Genomic DNA, 22,411 nt, shown 5'->3' on the forward strand with positions numbered 1-22,411 from the left:
ATATGCATAAGATTGTGTAACAGTATCACTAATGTAGATATTAAGATAACACTAGAGGGCAGTAACAGATACGAGATAAGATACATAGAAGTTATAGATGTCACTGTAAGTAAAACAAATCGAATCTGTTGCTTTCTTTCAATGCAGTTCAATGCAATTAATTTTTTTTTTGTTGGATATCTTCGCTGATTGCGCATAATAGAACAACATTTTCTTCTCTTCTTTATTTTCTCTGGGGCTGGAGCCAGGTTCGCCTGGTTTGGTGGCCCCATGATAACTGGGCTGTGCCCAGTGCCACTGCTGGTCTGTGGCTGGATACGGAGCAGGGCAGAGCTGGGCTCTCCTAGCTCCGATAGTTTAGGTGTGGACTTGGAGGTCTTCTTTGTTTAATCTTGAATGACATGGTAGATTGTGGGAAACAGTTCATGATCACAATCCCATGATTTAAAGTTCATTTAAATGGAAAAAGCATGTTTATTTCAACAGATATATGGTCTCGGTGTGAGATTGCCAGATACTGATGGCGGCCATCTTGAAAAAAGGTCGCCATCTTGAATTTTCACGTGGCCAGGATCCTAATCTGAAAGAGTATATCCAGGAGGGTATCTGTGCAAAATTTCATGCTTGTGTCACCATTTGAAGGATTTTTTTTTAGTTATCTGCTCCACTATTCTGGCTCCTTCTATTCCTCTTTGCATCACTCCCAGCTATTTCTTTCAATTCATCTTTCAGTAAGGCTATTAGTTAATAGTTCTATAGGTATTTGCATTCCTCTATTAAAGCTATTTACAAAAAATGTTCATAGTCTGTCAAACAGCATCTAATGAAAGTCTTTTAATTTTCTTTTCTTTAACACCATCTCTTTCAGTTTTGCAAACTTATTCTTCTTCATCTTTTCCTTCAGTCTGTCTGTGTGTTCTCTTCTAGCCCTCTTTGCATCTCTCTCAAACACCTCCTTAGCTTTCCTTTTTGATGGCCCAACCAAAATGCACTTGAAAGCGCCCAATCTGGCAACACTGCTCCTGAAGTCGCAGTCAAGACGTGTTCCACGCTCAGCTGCATAAAACTCCACGAGTCCGGCTGAGCCGCCGGTCTCGTGCAAGGCGATTAAACCGACTAGACTCCCCCAATGATTTTTAATGCAAAATAGACGTTTTGTGAGATGATATTTTTCGCGACAGAATCCGCGGAAATTTCACAGCCCTGCATATTGAATTAAGTTCAACGCATTAGAAACAAAAGCACGAATGGAGTTAAAACACATTTTCTAGCAAATGCACGCAGCATATTGTTTTCTCGTTCTATCGTGTACAGTCTCGCGGTATTTACATCAATTTAACTTCCGAGTGTTCCCGAATGTCAACGAGAACAAACGAAGCTGACAAAAACATCGCTAAACAAGCAAACCAAAAGAATGTATTCTGCTGGTCATTTTACTTAAACATATTTTTAACAGATATACAAGAGATTAAAAAAAAAAAACCCCACACACCACCACTTTGGCTAGAGAAATAGCGGAATTCCGGGATCCCTGATAGGACACACACACAGTGGTGCTGAAGTCTGGATTCTGATTGTTCAATTTTAATACAATAGAGAGAGTGTGTGTGTCTCTCTCATGTCAAATTGTTTCCTGCGTGTGTGTGTTGCTCACTGTGATGTATCTCTGGCTTTCTGTGATGTGTCGCTGTGTCTCAGTGCTGGAACTCGGAGGATCTTCAGCCGTCTCCATCTGTACTGACCTACAAATAAGAGTTCAGTTAAAATAAACTTGAAATGTTGTGAAAAACTCACTTTTTCAGAGCTTGTGCACAAATATTTGGGCATCTGGAGCTGACCAACCCACACAGTTTCTTTTGCGCTGCCCATTTTAGAAAACGAGTTTCAACAAGCTGCTCAGATTCGACTCCTCTTTCTAGGTCACAAGTGGAGCTCATTAGAATTATCCCGCCCCCTCATCTGAGTATCTCCACCCATGACTTGAAACCTGCCTTGTGTCGAAGCGAGTTAAGCAGAGAAGGAACTGCCCTGTTGTCGGCTGCACGTTACGTCGATTCCCACCTCATGGCAACATCATGAGTCTTATACTGTAGATTTCTGAGACGCCGGCAGGAAAACAAAACGATCCTCCATACACATAAGCTGCGTACTGTCATCATACTGTCTAGTTAGCCATGCTAGCTACTTGGAGCTTGCTAGTAGCTAACGTTCCTCATTCAGTCCCTCGCTACTCCGCTTTTGATCTCAACAACAATTAAAGATGAAACGGCTTCAACCGTCAAAAAGTGGATAAAATCACAACATGGCGAGCGAGCGAGCAGGTGGATGACTGGACAGAGATATTTTATTGATGCTGAAGGAAGATTAGGACTACAGGAATACAGCCCGAGCTAGAACGGGACTGGTGTGTGCAAATTTTCAGGGCGTAAATATGAACGTGTCTACAGCTAGGAAACAGATTAAGATTTTGGAATAGGCCTCTTCTATATACACCAAGGTAAAGACACTTCCACTCTATGGCACCTTTGAAGGAAAAAAAAAAATCCCTCAGATCTAACTGGCTGACATCCGACTCTATAACCGCATCCACTGATCCTCTCAGCCAATCAAAGTGAATCCATTTACATATTTAAACAGCCACACCCCCAAAATCAGCCTGCTTTATTTCGTAGTGTTTTTACAGTGGTGCTTGAAAGTTTGTGAACCCTTTAGAATTTTCTATATTTCTGCATAAATATGACCTAAAACAATATCAGATTTTCACCCAAGTCCTAAAAGTAGATAAAGAGAACCCAGTTAAACAAATGAGACAAAAATATTATACTTGGTCATTTATTTATTGAGGAAAATGATCCAATATTACATATCTGTGAGTGGCAAAAGTATGTGAACCTTTGCTTTCAGTAACCCCCCTGTGACCCCCTTGTGTGACCCCCTTGTGCAGCAATAACTGCAACTAAACGTTTGCGGTAACTGTTGATCAGTCCTGCACACCGGCTTGGAGGAATTTTAGCCTGTTCCTCCGTACAGAACAGCTTCAACTCTGGGATGTTGGTGGGTTTCCTCACATGAACTGCTCGCTTCAGGTCCTTCCACAACATTTCCATTGGATTAAGGTCAGGACTTTGACTTGGCCATTCCAAAACATTAACTTTATTCTTCTTTAACCATTCTTTGGTAGAACGACTTGTGTGCTTAGGGTCGTTGTCTTGCTGCATGACCACCTTCTCTTGAGATTCAGTTCATGGACAGATGTCCTGACATTTTCCTTTAGAATTCGCTGGTATAATTCAGAATTCATTGTTCCATCAATGATGGCAAGCTGCCCTGGCCCAGATGCAGCAAAACAGACCCAAACCATGATGCTACCACCACCATGTTTCACAGATGGGATAAGGTTTTTATGCTGGAATGCAGTGCTTTCCTTTCTCAAACATAACACTTCTCATTTAAACCAAAAAGTTCTATTGGTCTCATCCGTCCACAAAACATTTTTCCAATAGCCTTCTGGCTTGTCCACGTGATCTTTAGCAAACTGCAGATGAGCAGCAATGTTCTTTTTGGAGAGCAGTGGCTTTCTCCTTGCAGCCCTGCCATGCACACCATTGTTGTTCAGTGTTCTCCTGATGGTGGACTCATGAACATTAACATTAGCCAATGTGAGAGAGGCCTTCAGTTGCTTAGACGTTACCCTGGGGTTCTTTGTGACCTCGCCGACTATTACACACCTTGCTCTTGGAGTGATCCTTGTTGGTCGACCACTCCTGGGGAGGGTAACAATGGTCTTGAATTTCCTCCATTTGTACACAATCTGTCTGACTGTGGATTGGTGGAGTCCAAACTCTTTAGAGATGGTTTTGTAATCTAAACATGTGTTGTGAAGATCAGACTTTGATAGATCCCTGTTCTTTAAATAAAACAGGGTGCCCACTCACCTGATTTTCCATCAATGGGATGACAACACCGGACTCTAATTTCACCTTCAAATTAACTGCTAATCCTAGAGGTTCACATACTTTTGCCACTCACAGATATGTAATATTGGATCATTTTCCTCAATAAATAAATGACCAAGTATAATATTTTTGTCTCATTTGTTTAACTGGGTTCTCTTTATCTACTTTTAGGACTTGTGTGAAAATCTGATATTGTTTTAGGTCATATTTATGCAGAAATATAGAAAATTCTAAAGGGTTCACAAACTTTCAAGCACCACTGTATATCGTGCTAAAATGACAAGGGAAAAAAGAACCAAGTCAGGTTTTTTTTTTAAACAAATGCGCAAACTTCACAAAAGCATCTCAAGGAATAATATAGTCATTGAATGGGGTGTAACACGATACGCCTCCTTTAATAAACGAGGAGCTGCTTGTGTACCTGATGTTGGTGTCTTGAACAAGACGCTCCAACCTCCTCACCTGCTGCTTACACCACTTCAGCTCCTTCACACTCGGCCTAACACACACAATTTGTGGTATATTAAGTCAAATTATTTTAATAATACAAGCCTACATTCAATTTAACAGTTTCACATTATGAGTGCATGTTATATAGTCAGCTCCAGAATTATTGGCACCCTCATTAAACATACACATAGGCTTAAAGGGGGGGAAAAGAGGGAAAAAAAAATCTTGAGACAATCTTTTAAATCGACAAATAAATTTTAAAATCAAGAACATTTCCGGACCTTGTTTTATTATTATTTAACTGAAAGGCAGCAATAACTCTGGAGTTGACAATGTGATTCCAAGGAAGATGTAAATATTCTTGAAATGGTCTTGTTCTGAAGAGACAGATGTGCACATCAGCCTACATCACTTCCTGTTTCAGGGCTTTCCCCAAAGCACAGATACACGGCGCTCCGCCGCACTGTCACTTGCACAACAAATAAATAATCATAAACTGAACAATGTCGAGTGCTTTCACCCACTAAATATCTCCTATTCCCCTCTGAAAATGAGTAAATCACTATAGAAATAGTTAGATATTATAATCTATAGGTCTGGATTATACTGATCCTCAACCCAGAAGTGAAAATAAAGGGTTTCACTGCGTGCACTGACTGCCATTCACAACCAGACATAAAACCATGTTCTCGACGCTGGCTGCTAGATGGCGCAGTTGCGTGGTTTGACCTCTGAAAGGCAGCAATAACTCTGGAGCTGACAATGTGATTCCAAGGAAAATGTAAATATTATTGAAATGGTCTTGTTCTGAAGAGACAGATGTGCACATCAGCCTACACCCTGGAATTGGAAAACGAGGAGGCGTGCTACAAAGTGTTTTCATTTCAAATCTCATTTGCCCTTTAACTTTTGCCCCTTGCATAATTGACAAGGTAAAAAACAGTAAATTTAATCATGTTGAATTGTGCCTAAATCAGCCCGAGATACCACCAGAATATACCAGTTGAAGTCTCTAATTTCAAAATATTCCAGGGGAGCATGCCCCCAGACCCCCCAGCAGCCTTCGGGGCCCCTCCAGGCCGAGCCAACCCTTATGAGCTATGCTCCACATCAATAGCACCACTCGGATATAAAGAATAGGGTAATCCTTAGACACAAGAGTGCTCAAACTAGGAGCAATAATACAACAAAATAAAGAGAGAAAATACTTCAATTTGTGCGCACGACAAGCCTGTTGTTTCGAGAGCGACTTGCTCTCTCATCAGGTGCAGCAAGAATATCAGTACACGGCTACTTTTATACTCAAAAGATGTTTGCTAAAATAACCCTACTAGCATGCCGGCATGCGCTGGCTAGTTCATTGCGCTTGTTTAGCGTGCCTAGGCTGTGGTTTGCATACAATATAATATTTTTCTGCGAGGCACAAATTACAGCGCTTAGTGCTATTATTATATGCCGGAGCGCGTACTATAATGTCCCATGTCAGTATATAATTTTCTCCGGATTCCTTTAGCGTCCATATATGTTTACTCAGCTCTGTTGCGTGACGCTTGCCCTCGTGACGGAATGACGCAGTGTGGTTATTGTAGCGTGACTTGAATGTATCCCCTGTAAGTCCGATATAGGTTTCCTTACCGCGCTCACCCTCAACGGTGGCTTGGTAAATAATGTTCTTTGTAAGGCAGGTCGTCTTATTGCGGCAGTTACACATCTTGGGCGGCTCCGGTGTTTCCATCAGTATTTTCTTGTTGTGTGCGCTGATTTTGGCAGCCAAACTTGGCATACAGGAACAACTCAACTTAAGGGTGTTCTTGTTGAAAATCCTGGCCAGGGGATGCCCACGTCTAAAGCAATCCTTGATTGTTGCGAGGAATTTTCTCCCCACGTTTGTTTTAACCTGTTTGTTGTTGGGGGGGGGGGGGTGGGGGGGGGGGGGGGGGGGGGGGGGGGGGTAAACCACAATCTTCCAGCCATGATTTCGTTTGGCGCAGAGTCTTTGGGCATTGGTCACATCAAAACATAGGCGGTGCCCATAGCCGCTGCTGTCAAGGGCATTTTGGTATTGTAGCACCGCTCTATCAAAGCATTCGGTGGATGAGGATATTCGTTTAAGGTGTTTATTTACCCCTACTGGAATGTTCTTGGTGATGGTGGTGTGAACATTATTTACAAGCCACCGTTGAGAGTGAGCGCGGTAAGGAAACCCTATATCGGACTTACAGGGATACATTCAAGTCACGCTACAATAACCACACTGCGTCATTCCGTCACGAGGGCAAGCGTCACGCAACAGAGCTGAGTAAACATATATGGACGCTAAAGGAATCCGGAGAAAATTATATACTAACATGGGACATTATAGTACGTGCTCCGGCATATAATAATAGCACTAAGCGCTGTAATTTGTGCCTCGCAGAAAAATATTATATTGTATGCAAACCACACCTAGGCACGCTAAACAAGCGCAATGAACTAGCCAGCGCATGCCGGCATGCTAGTAGGGTTATTTTAGCAAACATCTTTTGAGTATAAAAGTAGCCGTGTACTGATATTCTTGTTGCACCTGATGAGAGAGCAAGTCGCTCTCGAAACAACAGGCTTGTCGTGCGCAATAAAATCATGCGTACAAATTGAAGTATTTTCTCTCTTTATTTTGCTGTATATATATTTTTTTTTCCTGGGGAAAGCCCGGCGCTTACTGTTTTGAGCCCTTCTGACTGGATGAATCAGACGGAAAAGAACGTTATCCACATTACAGAGTTTACGCTTGTAACATCTCCATGGAATTCAACAAACAGGAAAACACGCGGTCATGTAAACTCTATAAAAACAGAAAAGACGAAGTGAATAAACGTGGAACCTGGAGTCCAGGTCCTGTCTGAGGCGCTGAATCTCTGACTTCAGAGCTTCACGCTGCACTTTAGTCTTCTTCAGCTGCTCCTGATATGACTGAGAGAGCAAACACGCACACGACTCTCATAAGGACCTTATAGGAGAGAGAACACAGACCTCCCCCGTTCCACATCCAGACGTTTTATACAGAATGTGAGGCAGAATAAAGGCATAAGATTCCCACCTTGAACAGGCCGTGTCAAAGGGGCTTGTGTGTGTGTACCTTGAGCAGGGTTTTGTAGCTGGACGAGGTTAACTCTGACATGTTGGTGTTCTGAGAGTCAGACGAGTCGTTCTTACACACGCTGCATCTGCGGCACCTCCTACAGGTTAAACATTAAAGAGTAAAAGATAAAAATTTACAGAACACACTGCAGTTGCTTCAGTTAATGAGATCTAACGGACTGCTAACAGACCACTGGTGCCGCGGTGGTGATGAGCACCAAGATTTGTTCAGGAACAGTTCATGTCAACAACCTCTCAGAGTGTGATGGGCGGGGCTAAATAAATGCTCATTAAAATGGCACAGTCTGCGCGTTGCTTATACTTGACATGGCCCGTTTCTGAACGAATTACGAGTTTTCTGACTGATCCTGGAACTGAGGCAGCTGCCTAATAATCATGCTCAAGGAAGTCTAAACATTTTCCATTTAATAATAAACTAACAGTCCAATTTTATCACACTTGAGTCCTACTGAAGCTCAGGATGATGTCATGCGAACGTTTAACACGAACACAATGCTTGTGAACGTTTCACAACAGCAATGACCACAGTGGAGCCTTCACGCGGTAAACGGAATGGTAAGGCAAGACAAGGCAAGTTTATTTATATAGCACATTTCATACACAGTGGCAGTTCAATGTGCTTTACAGAAGTAAAAGCAACAGGTTGACAACAGGAAGCTGCCAACAGCAGGAGCATTTTTAATGTCCTCTGGCAGTTGGTTCCATAGCTGCACTGCATAGTAGCTAAAAGCTGCTTCACCACACTTTGTTTTAACAACTGGTTTTAATAGTAAATTTTTCTGCTGTGATCTGGTAGATCTGATTGGGTTAGGCCGCTGCAACATATCAGAGAGGTAATTGGGCCCTGTACCATTTAGAGATTTGTACACCAGCAGCAATGCTTTAAAGTCAATTCTGTAGCTTACTGGAAGCCAGTGAAGGGACCTTAGAATTGGAGTAATGTGCTCTGTTCTTTTTGTTCGTGTGAGAACCCTCGCCGCTGCATTTTGAACCAGCTGAAGTCGTTTGATGGTCTTTTTTGGCAGGCCTGTGAAAAGGCCATTGCAGTAATCAACCCTACTAGAGATGAAGGCATGCATAAGTTTTTCCAGATCATTTTTTGACACAAGTCCTCTTAGTTTGGAAATGTTTTTTAGGTGATAAAATGCCGTTTTACTGATTGCTTTCATATGACTGTCAAAGTTTAGCTCGCTGTCAATGAAAACACCAAGATTTTTAACCATTTCTTTAGTTTTAATCCCTTTTGTGTCAAGAATAGTGGTAATCCTGAGTCTTTCATCTTTTTTTTCCAAATAGAATTACTTCTGTTTTATCTGTGTTCAGCTGAAGAAAATTGTGACATCCAGTTGTTGATTTGATCGATACACTGGTAGAGACATTCAAGGGGGGCATAATCATTAGGTGATCAAGCAAAATAAATTTGGGTGTCATCTGCATAGCAGTGATACAAAATTGAATTGTTATTGATAATTTGCCCAAGTGGGAGCATATAAAGGTTGAAAAGTAATGGTCCAAGAATCGACCCCTGGGGGACACCACAGGTCAAGGACATTGACGGTGACACTCAAGTCAGAATCGCAGAATGTAATGCCTCCGAAATCCTCCACCATGACGTGAAGACGGCACTCGCTGAGGTTTTACTCACTTCAGTTTATCCTGCAGCTGAGATTCATAAACACTGATGACATCTAGGATCCTTCAAAAACACACCAAACATCATGAGATTATTACACACAAGCACAGCACAAGCATCTGCTAATAAGATCTTCAGTGTGTGGAGTGTACGGTCACTGCTGGAACAGCAGGTCAACTGTAAATGCACTAATAAACGGACAAAAATTACAATAGAGTACAGGTAGGTCCAGGAAACACATGTAGGTGTGTGTGTGTGAGTGAGAGAGAGCGCTCACAGCTGATCACTAGGTGAGTGTATTCGAGCTGAGCGACTGAGGAACTGCTGGAAAGCCTGGTTCTGGCGAGATGTGCGTTTCTCCTCCTCCTTCACAGCGAGATGGAGCTTCTTCTGCAGCTCACACACCTGAGACACCTGCTCACTGAGCTGCTGCTGCACAGCCTCACAGTGCATCTACACACACACACACGATACTATAAATACTGATATTTTCCAGACTGTAAATTGACTAATTTCTCACTGTGATGTGCTGAAATACTCCAGCGTAAGCAGCCCACCGGGGTAAAGGGGATTTCACACCTCGGCGTCTCTCTTGTCCTGCTGCAGTTGCTGTAATTGTCCCCGCTGCTGTGCTGCTTTACTGATAATGGAGTCCTCCAGGCCCTGAACTTTGACCTTCACCCCAGCCAGCACATCCTCCAGCTCCTCCGCTCTGCGTCTGTGACAGGAAGTGATGCTCAGTTATATCAGCACTGCAGCGGTATAACCGAGTAAAATCAGAGTTATAAGAGCTCTATATCGGCTCAGCTGCAGATTCACATCGGCTTTTTTTTTTTTTTATACAGACACACGGAAAGTAATAGTAAACACACAGGAAGAAGAGTGAAAAGGTGTAGAAATATAGCTACAAGTAGTGAAATTAAAAAGGGAAACAGTCTGAAGACAGATAACAGTAGGGAAGTATTGCTAAAAGTCATAAATGCTCAGTAAAAAAAAAAAAACAGCTAAAAGTAGTTTGATGTGTAAAAACGTGTAACAGTACAGATACCACAAGAAAGGACGCGGCTCAAAATAGGGAAGGTTGAGAAAAAACAAACAGCTAAAAGTATTCGACATCAGTAAAACGGCTCAAAGTCCTAACAATAAAGGAAAGGTGCGAATAAAAGCGCGAAGAACTAAAACTAGTACATAACGTACAGGATTAAAAAAAAAAAAAAAGATGGAAAACCCATAATCATCAAAAAAGCAAAAGGTTAAATGTAAAGAAAAAGCTTAAAGTGCAAAATTTTTGAAAAATAATCCTGCAGTAAAATCTAAAAATATAATAAGTGGGGAAAATGTAAAATTGAAAGAGTTAGAGTAAAAATTAAAATAAAAGTGCAGTAAATATCTAAAATTAACAAAGGACAAAAAAAGTGTCGCAAAAAAGTTAATAAAAATGCATTAAAAATTCTAAAAATAAATATGTAGTAAATTTAGTGAAAGTTGTTGAGAAACAAAGGCTGTATATTATCCTACTATCCAGCAATCAGAAGATACAACAGCAGTCTTTTTTTTCCCCCTCAACTCTGACACACAATCACTGAGTTAGAGAAAATGTGTTTAAGATTTAATATTTGTGCAGCTGTTTACTGTGAATGCAATGATGTAATAATGAGGCTGAGATTAATCAGTAAACAGTTATGGCTTTGAACAGATAGCTCTGTGTGTGAGAGACACTGCAGAAAGCATACGGTACCCACTCCACTCGTATAATTTCAGACAGCAGGTGGTGATCACCTGGAGCTCACACTGTGCTCTGAATTATTAAACCTCTGGATAATGGGATTATTTATCACAGAAAGATCTCTCCAGTGATTAATTATTTAAACATCCTGCAGAGTTGGCATGAACACATGAGTATATCCAGCATGTTAATGGGAAAACGGTGTACATGTGAGCTGTACTGTGGGCGGGGCTTACTTTAACTTGCTGTTGGACTGGATGAGCTCCTGGATCAGCGCTTGTCTCCGCTCCGAGTCCGTCAGCATCGTCTTCAGCATGACGCGCAGCTCAGACGAGGACGCCCTCTCCAACAGCACCAGGTCTGCGTTGTGATTGGTCAGAAGGCATTGGTTCATTTTCATGCGCTCATTCGAAGGTGTCGTCGTTTCTATAGTAACCACACGGACTTGACAGGGTGAAGTTGTGTGTAAGGGCACCTTTATGGAAGGAGTCTCCAGTGTCCGCGCTTTGTTTCACCGTTTCTCATTGTAAAATAACGTTACAAGATTTGATTTTCCGTGCATTTCTAAAATGTATTAATACCATAATTCATGATGCGACACATCACAAGTTTGTTAATCTTTTCTGCTGTTTATCCAATAATGTTAGCAGCTACATGTATAGATATTTGAAGCATTCAGTCCTGAAGCACATGCTGAATATCATCACACTACGTGGTGCAATTTATCATCAGTGTTCGAGTAAATAAATACCTGCCAGGCTCTTGTTCTCGGTGGGATCTGTGAAGCGGACTGGTTTAAAGCCGTGCTGCTGCAGCAGGCGGTTCACTGCGTCCCACTCCGTCTGCTCCTGCTGCACACACAACAAACTCACGGTGATACCACAAACTGAAACACGCTGACGAGAGACAAATCACAAACATCATTCCACCTGAAACTGACGACTGGTCCACAAAAATATGTAGGTCTTGTCTCTAGACCAAGGAGCAGAGTTCCTCTCCATCTTAATCAGTAATTTGAGACTCTACAGAGAAAAACGTGCTCGCAGCAGAAGTGGACAAGGCCAGACCTTCCGAGATGCTGCATGCAGTAAGAAGGTGGATGGTGTTCTCTCATATTCCCAACAAACCCCACCTCCTGCACCAGAATTGGCTCCTCCAGCCGATCCACAAAACTGTCAGGAACACACAGCAATCACCTGCTGAGAAATCCGGCTCTTTTCAATGAATCGGATCAGTTGGCTCGTCAATAAGAGTCGATTCCCAAACAGTCGACAAATTGTACGATATTTTAACCAGTGATTGTTCTCTCCGCGAAATTCCAGAAAACCTTGTTCTAATATTACTTCGTGTTGCATTTTACAAAATATGCAAACGAATCATTCATTCATTCATTCTCGGTTCATAGACACAGCTGAGTCAAATGCGTCTGACCCGAACAAACTGCTCAGGTGTTGAAAATAACAGAATTTTATTGATTAATTTATTAAATTACACCGCAAGACGACGTAGAGGTGGCGCTTACTTCTACAAAATGAAGAAAAAAAGCTGCTTAACATACGCGAGTCGACTCTCTCCGCTCATCTGAGTGAGTCGATTCAAAGAGCCGACTCTTTTTAGAACGACACACTACAGTTTAGAGAAAAAAAAATAAGATGTTAATAAAGATGTTTAATTCCAACTCGCCTTCTCCATCTTGTCTTCTTATGCCGAGTGAAGAGACGTTTGTCAGGTTTTATACAATTACACGCAAAGTTGTTTAAAAATGTCGCTGTTGTAATCTCAGAAAACAAACAGAGTGGTTTATGCTAGCTCTGCAACTGTTTACTATGAAGCTAAGCTAGCCAACGCCAGCGTTTTGCGTTATTTCAGCTAAACAAAGCTAATAAACTGAGAATAATCATAACCTAACCTGTCAGAAACCGTTACTTGTTTATTTTTCGGGCTAACTTGTACACACAACACAAACTTTCTGTCGTTTCAAATAACTGCAGAAAATGCCGCAACCACCCACTTCCTGATTATGGACCAATACTGAGTCGGTGTATATGGATACACCACGCCCACTAAAATATCTCTCGCGAGACTTTATATTTATACATGTTGGCTTTCGTGTGGAACCTCTCGCGAGATTTCTATTACACTACAGAGGAAAGAGAAAAATGAATAATAAAAGGAAAATAAATTTTAAATATTGGTTGAATAAAGTGAAGAAGGATCAAATCTGTTCTGCGCTACTTAGTTAATGCAGTTAAATATTTTTGATTATTAAGCAAATACTATGGTTTGTTCAGTTATATGCTTAAGTTATATATGCTTATTAATGTTATCTTCATTTTTCACTCTACCTTTATATTTTGCATTCCATATGCACTTTATATTTCATATTTTATATATATATATTTCTTTTTGGGCGGCACGGTGGTGTAGTGGTTAGCGCTGTCGCCTCACAGCAAGAAGGTCCTGGGTTCGAGCCCCGGGGCCGGCGAGGGCCTTTCTGTGTGGAGTTTGCATGTTCTCCCCGTGTCCGCGTGGGTTTCCTCCGGGTGCTCCGGTTTCCCCCACAGTCCAAAGACATGCAGGTTAGGTTAACTGGTGACTCTAAATTGAGCGTAGGTGTGAATGTGAGTGTGAATGGTTGTCTGTGTCTATGTGTCAGCCCTGTGATGACCTGGCGACTTGTCCAGGGTGTCCTTTCGCCCATAGTCAGCTGGGATAGGCTCCAGCTTGCCTGCGACCCTGTAGAAGGATAAAGCGGCTACAGATAATGAGATGAGATATTTTATATATATATATATATATATATATATATATATATATATTTTTTTTTTTAATTTTGGTAAGCGTAGTTTGGTCGGGCAGTTGCAAAATAAGAATTTCATTACCCAATAATAAACCGCTGTGTCTGTTATTGTGTATATGACAAATAAAAAATCTTGAATCTTATCTTGCATATATGAATCACATTTTACCTGGGGAAGAGATGGCACCTGTGGGAAGAAGACAAGCCAGTGGAGTCAGTGTGATGCTCTGGACAATGTTCTGCTGAGAAACCTTGGGTCCTGGCTTTCATGTGGCTGTTACTCAGACATGTACCACCTACCTGAACATTGCAGCACATCAAGTTCACCTCTTCAAAACTCCCTAAAGGCAGTGGTCTCTTTCTGCAGGATAAAGCTCCCCTGACACACTGCAGAAACTGCTCAGGAATGACAAGACCCAGCTTCCAAAATCCCCAGATCTCAATCTGATCAAGCATCTGTGGGATGTGCTGGACAATCCATGGAGGCCCCACCCACAAATTACAGGACTCAAAGGATCTGCTGCAAACGTCTTGGTACCAGATACAGTACCACAGCACGCCTTCAGAGGTCTTGTGGAGTCCAGGTCTCAAGAGTCAGAGCGGTTTTGGCAGCACAAGAGGGACCGAGGCAGATAGTTTTAACATTATGGCTGAATGATCTAGATAGATGCAATATTTAATCATTAAAATTTCCTTTAACCACCTTGAATTTATGCAGCACATTTTTGTCCATTTCTTTAAAAAAAAAGTGTAGTTCTTGTGTAATGGATCAGCGTTTTCATAGTAATAGTTATTGAACTTTATTGTACTCTAAAACTCAGTACTGCTCTAGTGTTTATGGGAGATTTTTGAGTATTTAAACCTTGTACAGACTTCACTACTTACGTTAGCAAGTGAAAACATCTTGAATATAAGCTGATTTATTTAATATTTCTTATTATGAGATTTTTGATATATTTCCTAATTTGGGGGTTGAATTTGTCATTTTATTGTGAAATCAGTTCGTATATTTCTAGAAATAAAAACCATGTTTAATATATATTTGCAGTTCATTATTAAACAAGTAAAATTTTCGATTAATTTATTATATTATTGTGTACTTTGATGTGATTAGTTCAGTGGTGTCTTTACACAGTGCTGATTAAACGCTTGATGTTATTTTGAAGGATAAAATGAGACACACAGAGAGCACATGCTGATAGAAGTGTATTCTTTATTTGTTTCTCTTATGCAGTTACAGATGTTGATGCTTTCATATCATCCATACAGAGATATTTCACTCTTTTACATCTTAAGACTGCTTACAAGTTACTTATTGTTATTATTAGTTACGGCATGTTACGTGGTCATGGCATCAAGTCCTAGTTTTTGTTCAGAACCTCAACATCGACGTCCTCGGTGCGAGACACGACCTTGCCATCAATCACTTCCTCGACCACAGTGCGCACACGCTTCGTCACCACTGGTTCGGCTGCACAGAGACATGGGACACAGAGACAGCGTTAGAGGTGTTCACACACACACACACACACACACACACACACACACACACACACACACACACACACACACCTCCAATCTCACACTCAGTTTGCCAGACTGAATATATTCTCTGCCAAATGGTGGTAAATGTATCACACTAACTATTTTACAGCAAAACAGCTGAAGCACGTAAATAAAAATCCCCAAAACGTTATAAAATCAATCAACTTACGTTTTGGTGGAGGTTTATGAACCTCAACCACCTTGGTCACTGTGGTTCGACTGCAAGAATAAAACAGAAAATACATTTAAAAAAATTATTCTGTAGCATGAGAAATCTCAAAGATTTATTTTACAGAGAAATAAAGCACAAATATTTAATTTGAAAAAAAAACCCCACATTATGATTATTATGAATAAGAATAATGTATAAATTGAGAACTTGGGGGGGAAAAAAATCAAGATTAATAAAATAAATTACATTTATTGACCACAACAACCCAGGACTACATTTAAATATGACTAAAGAAATGTTATATTTCTATTATTAAAATATATATTAGTGATACATTAAATAGTAATTTTATATGAACATTTTCTCAATATTGGTAAATTGCTATTTCTGGGAAATTATTATTATCATCATCATGTAATGTGGTAAATGCTAATCATATTAGAATTAAAGCAAATAAAATAAAGTCTGAAAATCATTAGATTCAAAATAAAAATGTAGACATTTTAAAATATGCTCTGTGTAGCCTTACTGCTCAGCATGCGCCAGACTGCAGTGAGAATGTGATAAATAACGAGCTAAAATAAACAAACTAAACGAAAGCGTAGCCTACTTGATGTTCTCTCCGTCCAGCAGGCGTCTGTATTCGGCGATCTCCAGCTCGAGTCTGGTCTTGATATCCAGCAGCAGCTCGTATTCGGTCGCCTGCCTCTCGATGTCCTGACGCATCTGCGTAAGCTCCTCCTCCAGTCTGATGACTATGGCCTGTAGTTGGCTGAGCTGGACACTGAAGCGGCTCTCTGTGTCGCGCAGCGTGCCCTCCAGAGCCGCTTTCTGACCAAACAAAGAGCACAAAGAGAGGGTGAGCAATGGTGCCATGGGGAGTGGGCAGGGCTACGACTTGTGATGTAACAACGGCGGAGCATTTTAGTGAAGATGGTGGCATCATTTTAAATGTATATAGTAACATTTACTCTGTGTGTGTGTGTGTGTGTGTGTGTGTGTGTGTGTGTGTGTGTGTGTGTGTGTGTGTGTGTACCAGGCTAATTTGAGACTGCAGCTCAATTTGCAGCGCCTGCAGGGTTCTCTTGAGCTCGCTGACCTCACTGCGGTGAGTTTCGATAGACTCTGTGCTCAACTTCACCTGCTTGTTCAAATCATCAAACTGTCCAAGGAAAGGGAGAGAGAGGTCAAAGTTTGCAAAATAAATAAATAAATAAATAAATATCTGGTTTAAAACGAGGTTATGTGTTTGATCACTTTACAATAAATGCAGTGACTCATTGATAATCCTCCACTGTGGGACCTGAGTTAATCCCCGTGTCTCACCTTGACCTTGTACCAGGCCTCCATTTCACGGCGGTTCTTTTCAGTGATCCCCTCGTACTGTGCGCGGATCTCATCGAGGATGTGAGACAGGTCCTGCTGAGGAGCAGCGTCCACCTCCACGTTCACACTGCTGGAGGTCATCTGAGCACGCATAGCCGCCATCTCCTACACAAGGTGAAAAAAATAATAATAATAAAAAAAAAAATCACACTGTTAAACTGTGAGCTCAGTCACACTTTATTACAAGATAGAACTGCATTTTTTTATTTCATAAAGACATCATACAGCGCTGACTCATTAAGTTAACATGTTAGCAAAATAATAACTTCAGAGGTGTATTTTAAAGACGGTGGCATTTAATGGCAGTTGATGATGTAAGTGGGCGTGTTCTGGATTATGACTCGTGCGTATCTGTGAATGCCACTGAAGGCATTTCCAGAGATTCCGGACATGCCTTTTCTGAATATCCTAAACACCTGAGTGCTTGTGTAAGCCTCCTCACCTCATTGCTCATCTAAAGGCTTTGCCGCTTTGAACTGGAAACCAAGTACAACTTAAACACTTAATAAATGATTAATAAGCTAAACTGATGTAACTCTTAGAACTGACATTACTTGCTGTTATATTGCGCTGAAAAGAAAGTGCTCATCAAGTGTTTTCTTGCTAACCTCATCGTGGTTCTTCTTCAGGTAGATCAGCTCCTCTTTGAGGCCTTCGATCCGCATCTCCAGGTCTGAGCGGGTCATGGTGAGGTCATCCAGGACACGGCGCAGCCCGGCGATGTCAGACTCCACAGACTGGCGCAGCAACAGCTCGTTGTCATACCTGAAAAAAAAAAGGAATATAATAAAAAAAAAGTTTTGAAAAGGAAAAGATTTAATAGAAATAAACACACTATAAAAATGTTATAATTACTTGTGTTAAAAGAATCCCTGATGTATGATTGATCCATTTATTCAATTAATAAAATATAAATATTTACATTAACTTGTAGCTTTAATACACAGTAAAAAACAGCACACATTAAGCCCTAGCTAGATGTGAGCCTGGGTGATGAGTCTGATTAATAAATGCATCTCTGATGTCACTTTGCATTTCATATTTAGTGAAATAATCATAGTGGTTTTTCCCGGACACTGACTTGACTCTGAAGTCCTCAGCAGCCAGCTTGGCGTTGTCGATCTGCAGAATGATCCTGGCGTTGTCCAGGTTGGCGACTCTGATCTGCACAAGAGCACATTTCACGCGTCACACCAATTTCTTTGTTAAATTTGTTCGACTGAACATTTTTGTCCAGTCGGGGTCATCGAGTGCATTGATAACATCACGAATATGAATGGAGTTGTATTTAATAATAATGAAATCACAACACACACACACATTTTATATATATATATATATATATATATATATATATATATATATATATATATATATATATAATAAAAAAATATATATATATATGTATCTAATGAATGTATTTAGGAAACCTCGGGGGGGGGGGGGGGGGGGGAAACACCGTTATTAGTCTTTTTACTATCTTTGTGCATTCAAACTGGGTTTCTGAAGGAGTTTTGAAGGGAAAAAAAGTTAATACACCTGTAATAATAATAATAGTAATAATAATAATAATAATAATAATAAGTGTCCAATTACATTGTGGATTACTTGTGACGTCAGAGTCAAGCAGGTGAAGCTCACGCATTCACACAAGCGCGTGACAGCTGTGTGACTGAGTGTGTGTGAGTGAATCTAAAATATTGCTTCTATAAAATATTTTAAATATAAAATTTCTCCTTAATTTTTTCTGCAATCAAATTCTATTATTATTATTATTATTATTATTATTATTATTGCAGGTAATATTTTGTTTAGGAATACAAAGTTCATTTCAATAAAGTCGCATGCTGAATATTTATTGGTTTGTTTGCTTAAGTTTTGGCACCCTCTTACTCACCTTGTCGCGCAGGTCGTGGATGGTGGTCAGGAAGTGGCTGTAGTCGCGCGTGACGGGCGCGCGCTTCTGGTACCACTCGCGGATCTTCAGCTCGAGCTCGGCGTTGGCCTTCTCCAGCGCGCGCACCTTCTCCAGGTACGTGGCCAGCCGGTCGTTGAGGTTCTGCATGGTGAGCTTGTCACTGTGCCCCACTCCCACTCCCACTCCCTCCAGGGACAGGCCCGACTGGCCGAACAGGTTGCTCTGGGAGCCATGAAGAAACTGATGCGAGGACACGCGCACGCTCCGGCCATCCGCGCCTCCGTACACGCTGGGAGCGCGCACCGCGGAGCGGCGCTGGAGACCTCCGCTCAGAGTCAGGGAGGAGGAGGAGAAGCCGCCGAGGCGGGAGGACGATAAACTGACCACAGACGCGCTGCTCATCTTTGTCCTGGAGGATCTCCTTCTTCTTCTTCTTCTTCTTCTGCTGCTGCTGCTGCTTCTACAGAGTGACAGAGAGCTTGGTGATCACCAGGTCTTACACCCGGTTTATGTAGCCCGGGAAGGGGGCGTCACTCAACACCTGGACAGGATTTGGCGTCCAGCCCTACAGGTGCATCCAGGTCATACAGGTGTGTCGTCATACAGGTGTGTCACAACCTGTGGGAAGGCACGTTGAAAAGTTTGCAAAACCTGGCATTTAATGAGGAGCGGTTTGAGTCTCAACTCCAGCCGTGAGATAATATACTCAGTGTGAAATTCACACATGGTTCAATCCGTTCTGCACATCTTAGATTAGATTAGATTAGATCAGATCAGTTTCACTTCTTGCATTCCATAGTTTAAAAAAACAACAACTTCAAGTGGAAAATATTAAAAATTAATTACAAAATATCAGTTTTCTGCACTCAAGAGCACTTCAGCCCAAGGCCACCCCATGTTAACCTAACCGCATGTCTTTGGACTGTGGGGAAAACTGGAGCACCCGGAGGAAACCCACACGGACACGGGGAGAACACACAAACGCCACACAGAAAGGTCGAACCCAGAACCTTCTTGCTGTGAGGCAACAGTGCTAACCACTACACCACCGTGCCACCCATTAATAATAATAATAATAATAATAATAATAGTGTAGGTGGCACGGTGGTGTAGTAGTTAGCGCTGTCGCCTCACAGCAAGAAGGTCCGGGTTCGAGCCCCGTGGCCAGCGAGGGCCTTTCTGTGTGGAGTTTGCATGTTCTCCCTGTGTCCGCGTGGGTTTTCTCCGGGTGCTCCGGTTTCCCCCACAGTCCAAAGACATGCAGGTTAGGTTAACTGGTGACTCTAAATTGAGCGTAGGTGTGAATGTGAGTGTGAATGGTTGTCTGTGTCTATGTGTCAGCCCTGTGATGACCTGGCGACTTGTCCAGGGTGAACCCCGCCTTTCGCCCGTAGTCAGCTGGGATAGGCTCCAGCTTGCCTGCGACCCTGTAGAACAGGATAAAGCGGCTACAGATAATGAGATGAGACAATAGTGTATATTGTATTTTGTACTTGTACCTGAGATAACAGATTAACTGAATGAATGAATGAATGAATGAATGAATGGTCATGGATGCTGTATATATTCCTTTCATATGTTTTTTGTTTGTTTGTTTTTTACAAAAATTTTATAATCACATGAACATTACAGAGACAGTGTTCGTTCTCATGCTGATGTACTGTTAGTATATCGTGTTCTCACCATCTCTCACAGACTAATCACGGGCTAATCACAGGCTCTCAGTCACGAGAAGAGCTTCTCCAGCTGAGTGTCTGTCTGCTGCTGCTGATTATCACTGACCTGAAACACAAACACACTCACTGTACATGGCTGTGGTGTTGTAAGAGAGCTGAAGATAATGTTTCTATGGTGTCCTTATCCAAATATTTAATCTGGTGGCGGGAAACATCTCATCCAGCAACACGGGCGGTATCTTGTGATGACTCGCAGACCAGGACAAAAGGAGAAGGAAAGGGCTGGACAGGGATGGCATGACAATCTGGAGCAGCAGGTTCTGATGGTTTCAGCTTCATGAAGGGTGTGTGATGAAGTTCCGGGAATGCTGATGTCATCACAATTTGTGCTCCAAGATTGAGTTTTTAATTGGCAAGAAAGACTGAAATATAATGATCTGTATATAAATCAGACTGGATTCAAGATAAAATGATATAAAATGATTAGGGAAGCTCCACTTTCACCTTTGCTCTGGAGCTAAACTTTGTTTTATTGTAGCTTATTGCATGGCAACACACACACACACACACACACACACACACACACACACACACACACACACACACACACACACACACACACACACACACACACAGAGTCACGTTCATAAAAGAGGCGCATCCTTTACAGATCAGTCCTACATTGTACCTTACACAGTCTCAAAAAGAAACTAAACAAACAAGCTTTAGAGTTTCATTGTCGTGAAAAGCGGAATGACTTTGGGGCACAATGACGTGACTATCAGACATCCATGAAGGAAAATAGGTTGTTTAGACAAAACAAAATGCTGTGCGCAGTATAAATAGACGTTCATGTCAACAAAGGCCTATAGTTTCTGTTTAAGATCACACACACGCAATAACATAAACTGAACATTTGTCCCATTTGACATGGAAAATTCCAGTCAGAACAAGGAGTCTGGTGAGGGAATGACTGTTTATAGCTTCTGTAATGTGAGTGAGCGCATGATGAGAGGAAGAAAACACTTGCAGTTTGCTGGAAAGTGAATGACATGAAGTTAAATCTCCATGGACATAAAACCATAAAGTTATAAGATTGTAAACTGGAGCTGTAAAGATTGATCTGTAATTCATTCCTGTAGGTAAATGAATGTGTTTCTGACATGTAAAGATTCATTTTACGAAAAAAAACCCCAATGAAGTTTTATTTTTAAAAAATAAGTCATACCCTCTGAGAAAAAGGTTCATGGTTTCTCGTCTTACTGAAGTGGTTCGACTTCGAAATCAGGACCTTTGCACTTTTTTCCCCTAAACTATATACATTCTTCAGCAGTAACCTTTAAAGGTTTTGTGTAGAATGTGTTTCTTTTTTGAAAACTAAGAGCCCTTCATTATTTCATAATCTTTTACAGAATATCTCATATTTATTCTACATTCACTGGATATGAGCAATCGTGCACTCTGGTTGGCTACTCTACTACTAGGCTATCAGCTCATATACCGTGAGTAGAGAAAAACAAAATGGTGGAGTGTGTTGCTGAACCAACCGAGGACGAAATAAAAACTCGACTTGAAAACAAAACCCCAAAAATTGTAATCAAGTATTTAAAAGAAATAGAAATCGCTAAAAGAATATAGTCGCTCCCCCCAACAGCTCCTGTTCCACACTCCAGCCCAGTGGGTGGCGGTAATGCACCTTTAAGTTGGTTTACCAACAGCAAAAAAAAACTAAAGAAGAAGAAGAAGCCCCCCCCCCCCCCCCAAAAAAAAAAATAAATAAATAAAAAAGCAACAAAATATGGAATGAAAGTATTTGATGGTAAGAACACATTTTATTTTTCATGAATTATTATTATCACATTTTTCACAAATTGCTCCTGTCATTTTGCCAGTTTGTTTACATTCTAAGCGGAAATGATTTTGTCGGACGTTTTGTATAAAGTTTTTATTCATCGAATTTGCAGAAAATAAAAATGCTCTGTTTCTCAAAATCCAGTATATGGCTCCGCAC

The 22,411-nt window shown here is 41.2% G+C and overlaps 2 protein-coding genes across 6 annotated transcripts in view; both read right to left on the reverse strand.

Moving 5' to 3' along the window:
* The window catches only part of cep70 (centrosomal protein 70), a 19,068-nt gene extending 6,144 nt beyond the window's left edge, over positions 1-12,924 (reverse strand). For 2 of the 5 annotated variants that reach the window (XM_060911671.1, XM_060911670.1), the window contains exons 1-10: positions 11,833-12,580; positions 11,655-11,754; positions 11,140-11,263; positions 9,757-9,895; positions 9,455-9,630; positions 9,190-9,240; positions 7,522-7,621; positions 7,267-7,355; positions 4,378-4,455; positions 1,655-1,742 (exon numbers count right to left, since the gene is read on the reverse strand). In XM_060911671.1, the coding sequence (XP_060767654.1) occupies positions 1,655-1,742; positions 4,378-4,455; positions 7,267-7,355; positions 7,522-7,621; positions 9,190-9,240; positions 9,455-9,630; positions 9,757-9,895; positions 11,140-11,263; positions 11,655-11,754; positions 11,833-11,904 (1,017 nt within the window). In that variant the 5' untranslated portion in view covers positions 11,905-12,580. The other 3 variants (XM_060911668.1, XM_060911667.1, XM_060911669.1) reach the window with 2 other exon arrangements.
* A 1,975-nt stretch (positions 12,925-14,899) lies between these two features.
* krt97 (keratin 97) lies at positions 14,900-19,246 on the reverse strand. Its single transcript, XM_060911672.1, has 8 exons — positions 18,704-19,246; positions 17,888-17,970; positions 17,415-17,571; positions 16,747-16,911; positions 16,457-16,582; positions 16,031-16,251; positions 15,418-15,467; positions 14,900-15,174 (listed from the first exon to the last, which is right to left on the reverse strand). The coding sequence occupies exons 1-8, from the start codon at positions 19,124-19,126 to the stop codon at positions 15,065-15,067; spliced, it is 1,335 nt and encodes a 444-aa protein (XP_060767655.1). The 5' UTR covers positions 19,127-19,246; the 3' UTR covers positions 14,900-15,064.
* Positions 19,247-22,411: the final 3,165 nt, after the last annotated feature.

This window comes from Neoarius graeffei, chromosome 27, assembly GCF_027579695.1.
Source record: "Neoarius graeffei isolate fNeoGra1 chromosome 27, fNeoGra1.pri, whole genome shotgun sequence".
NCBI classification, from domain to species: Eukaryota; Metazoa; Chordata; class Actinopteri; order Siluriformes; family Ariidae; genus Neoarius; species Neoarius graeffei.

Bases quoted from the DNA above. Each gene is read 5' to 3' on its own strand.
- krt97 (XM_060911672.1), bottom strand. From the start codon at position 19,126: ATGAGCAGCGCGTCTGTGGTCAGTTTATCGTCCTCCCGCCTCGGCGGC. The intron at 17,971-18,703 runs GTGAGTAAGAGG...GCTCTTGTGCAG, and splicing joins TCCACGACCTGCGCGACAAG to ATCAGAGTCGCCAACCTGGA. The intron at 17,572-17,887 runs GTCAGTGTCCGG...TTTTTTTTTCAG, and splicing joins GCTGAGGACTTCAGAGTCAA to GTATGACAACGAGCTGTTGC.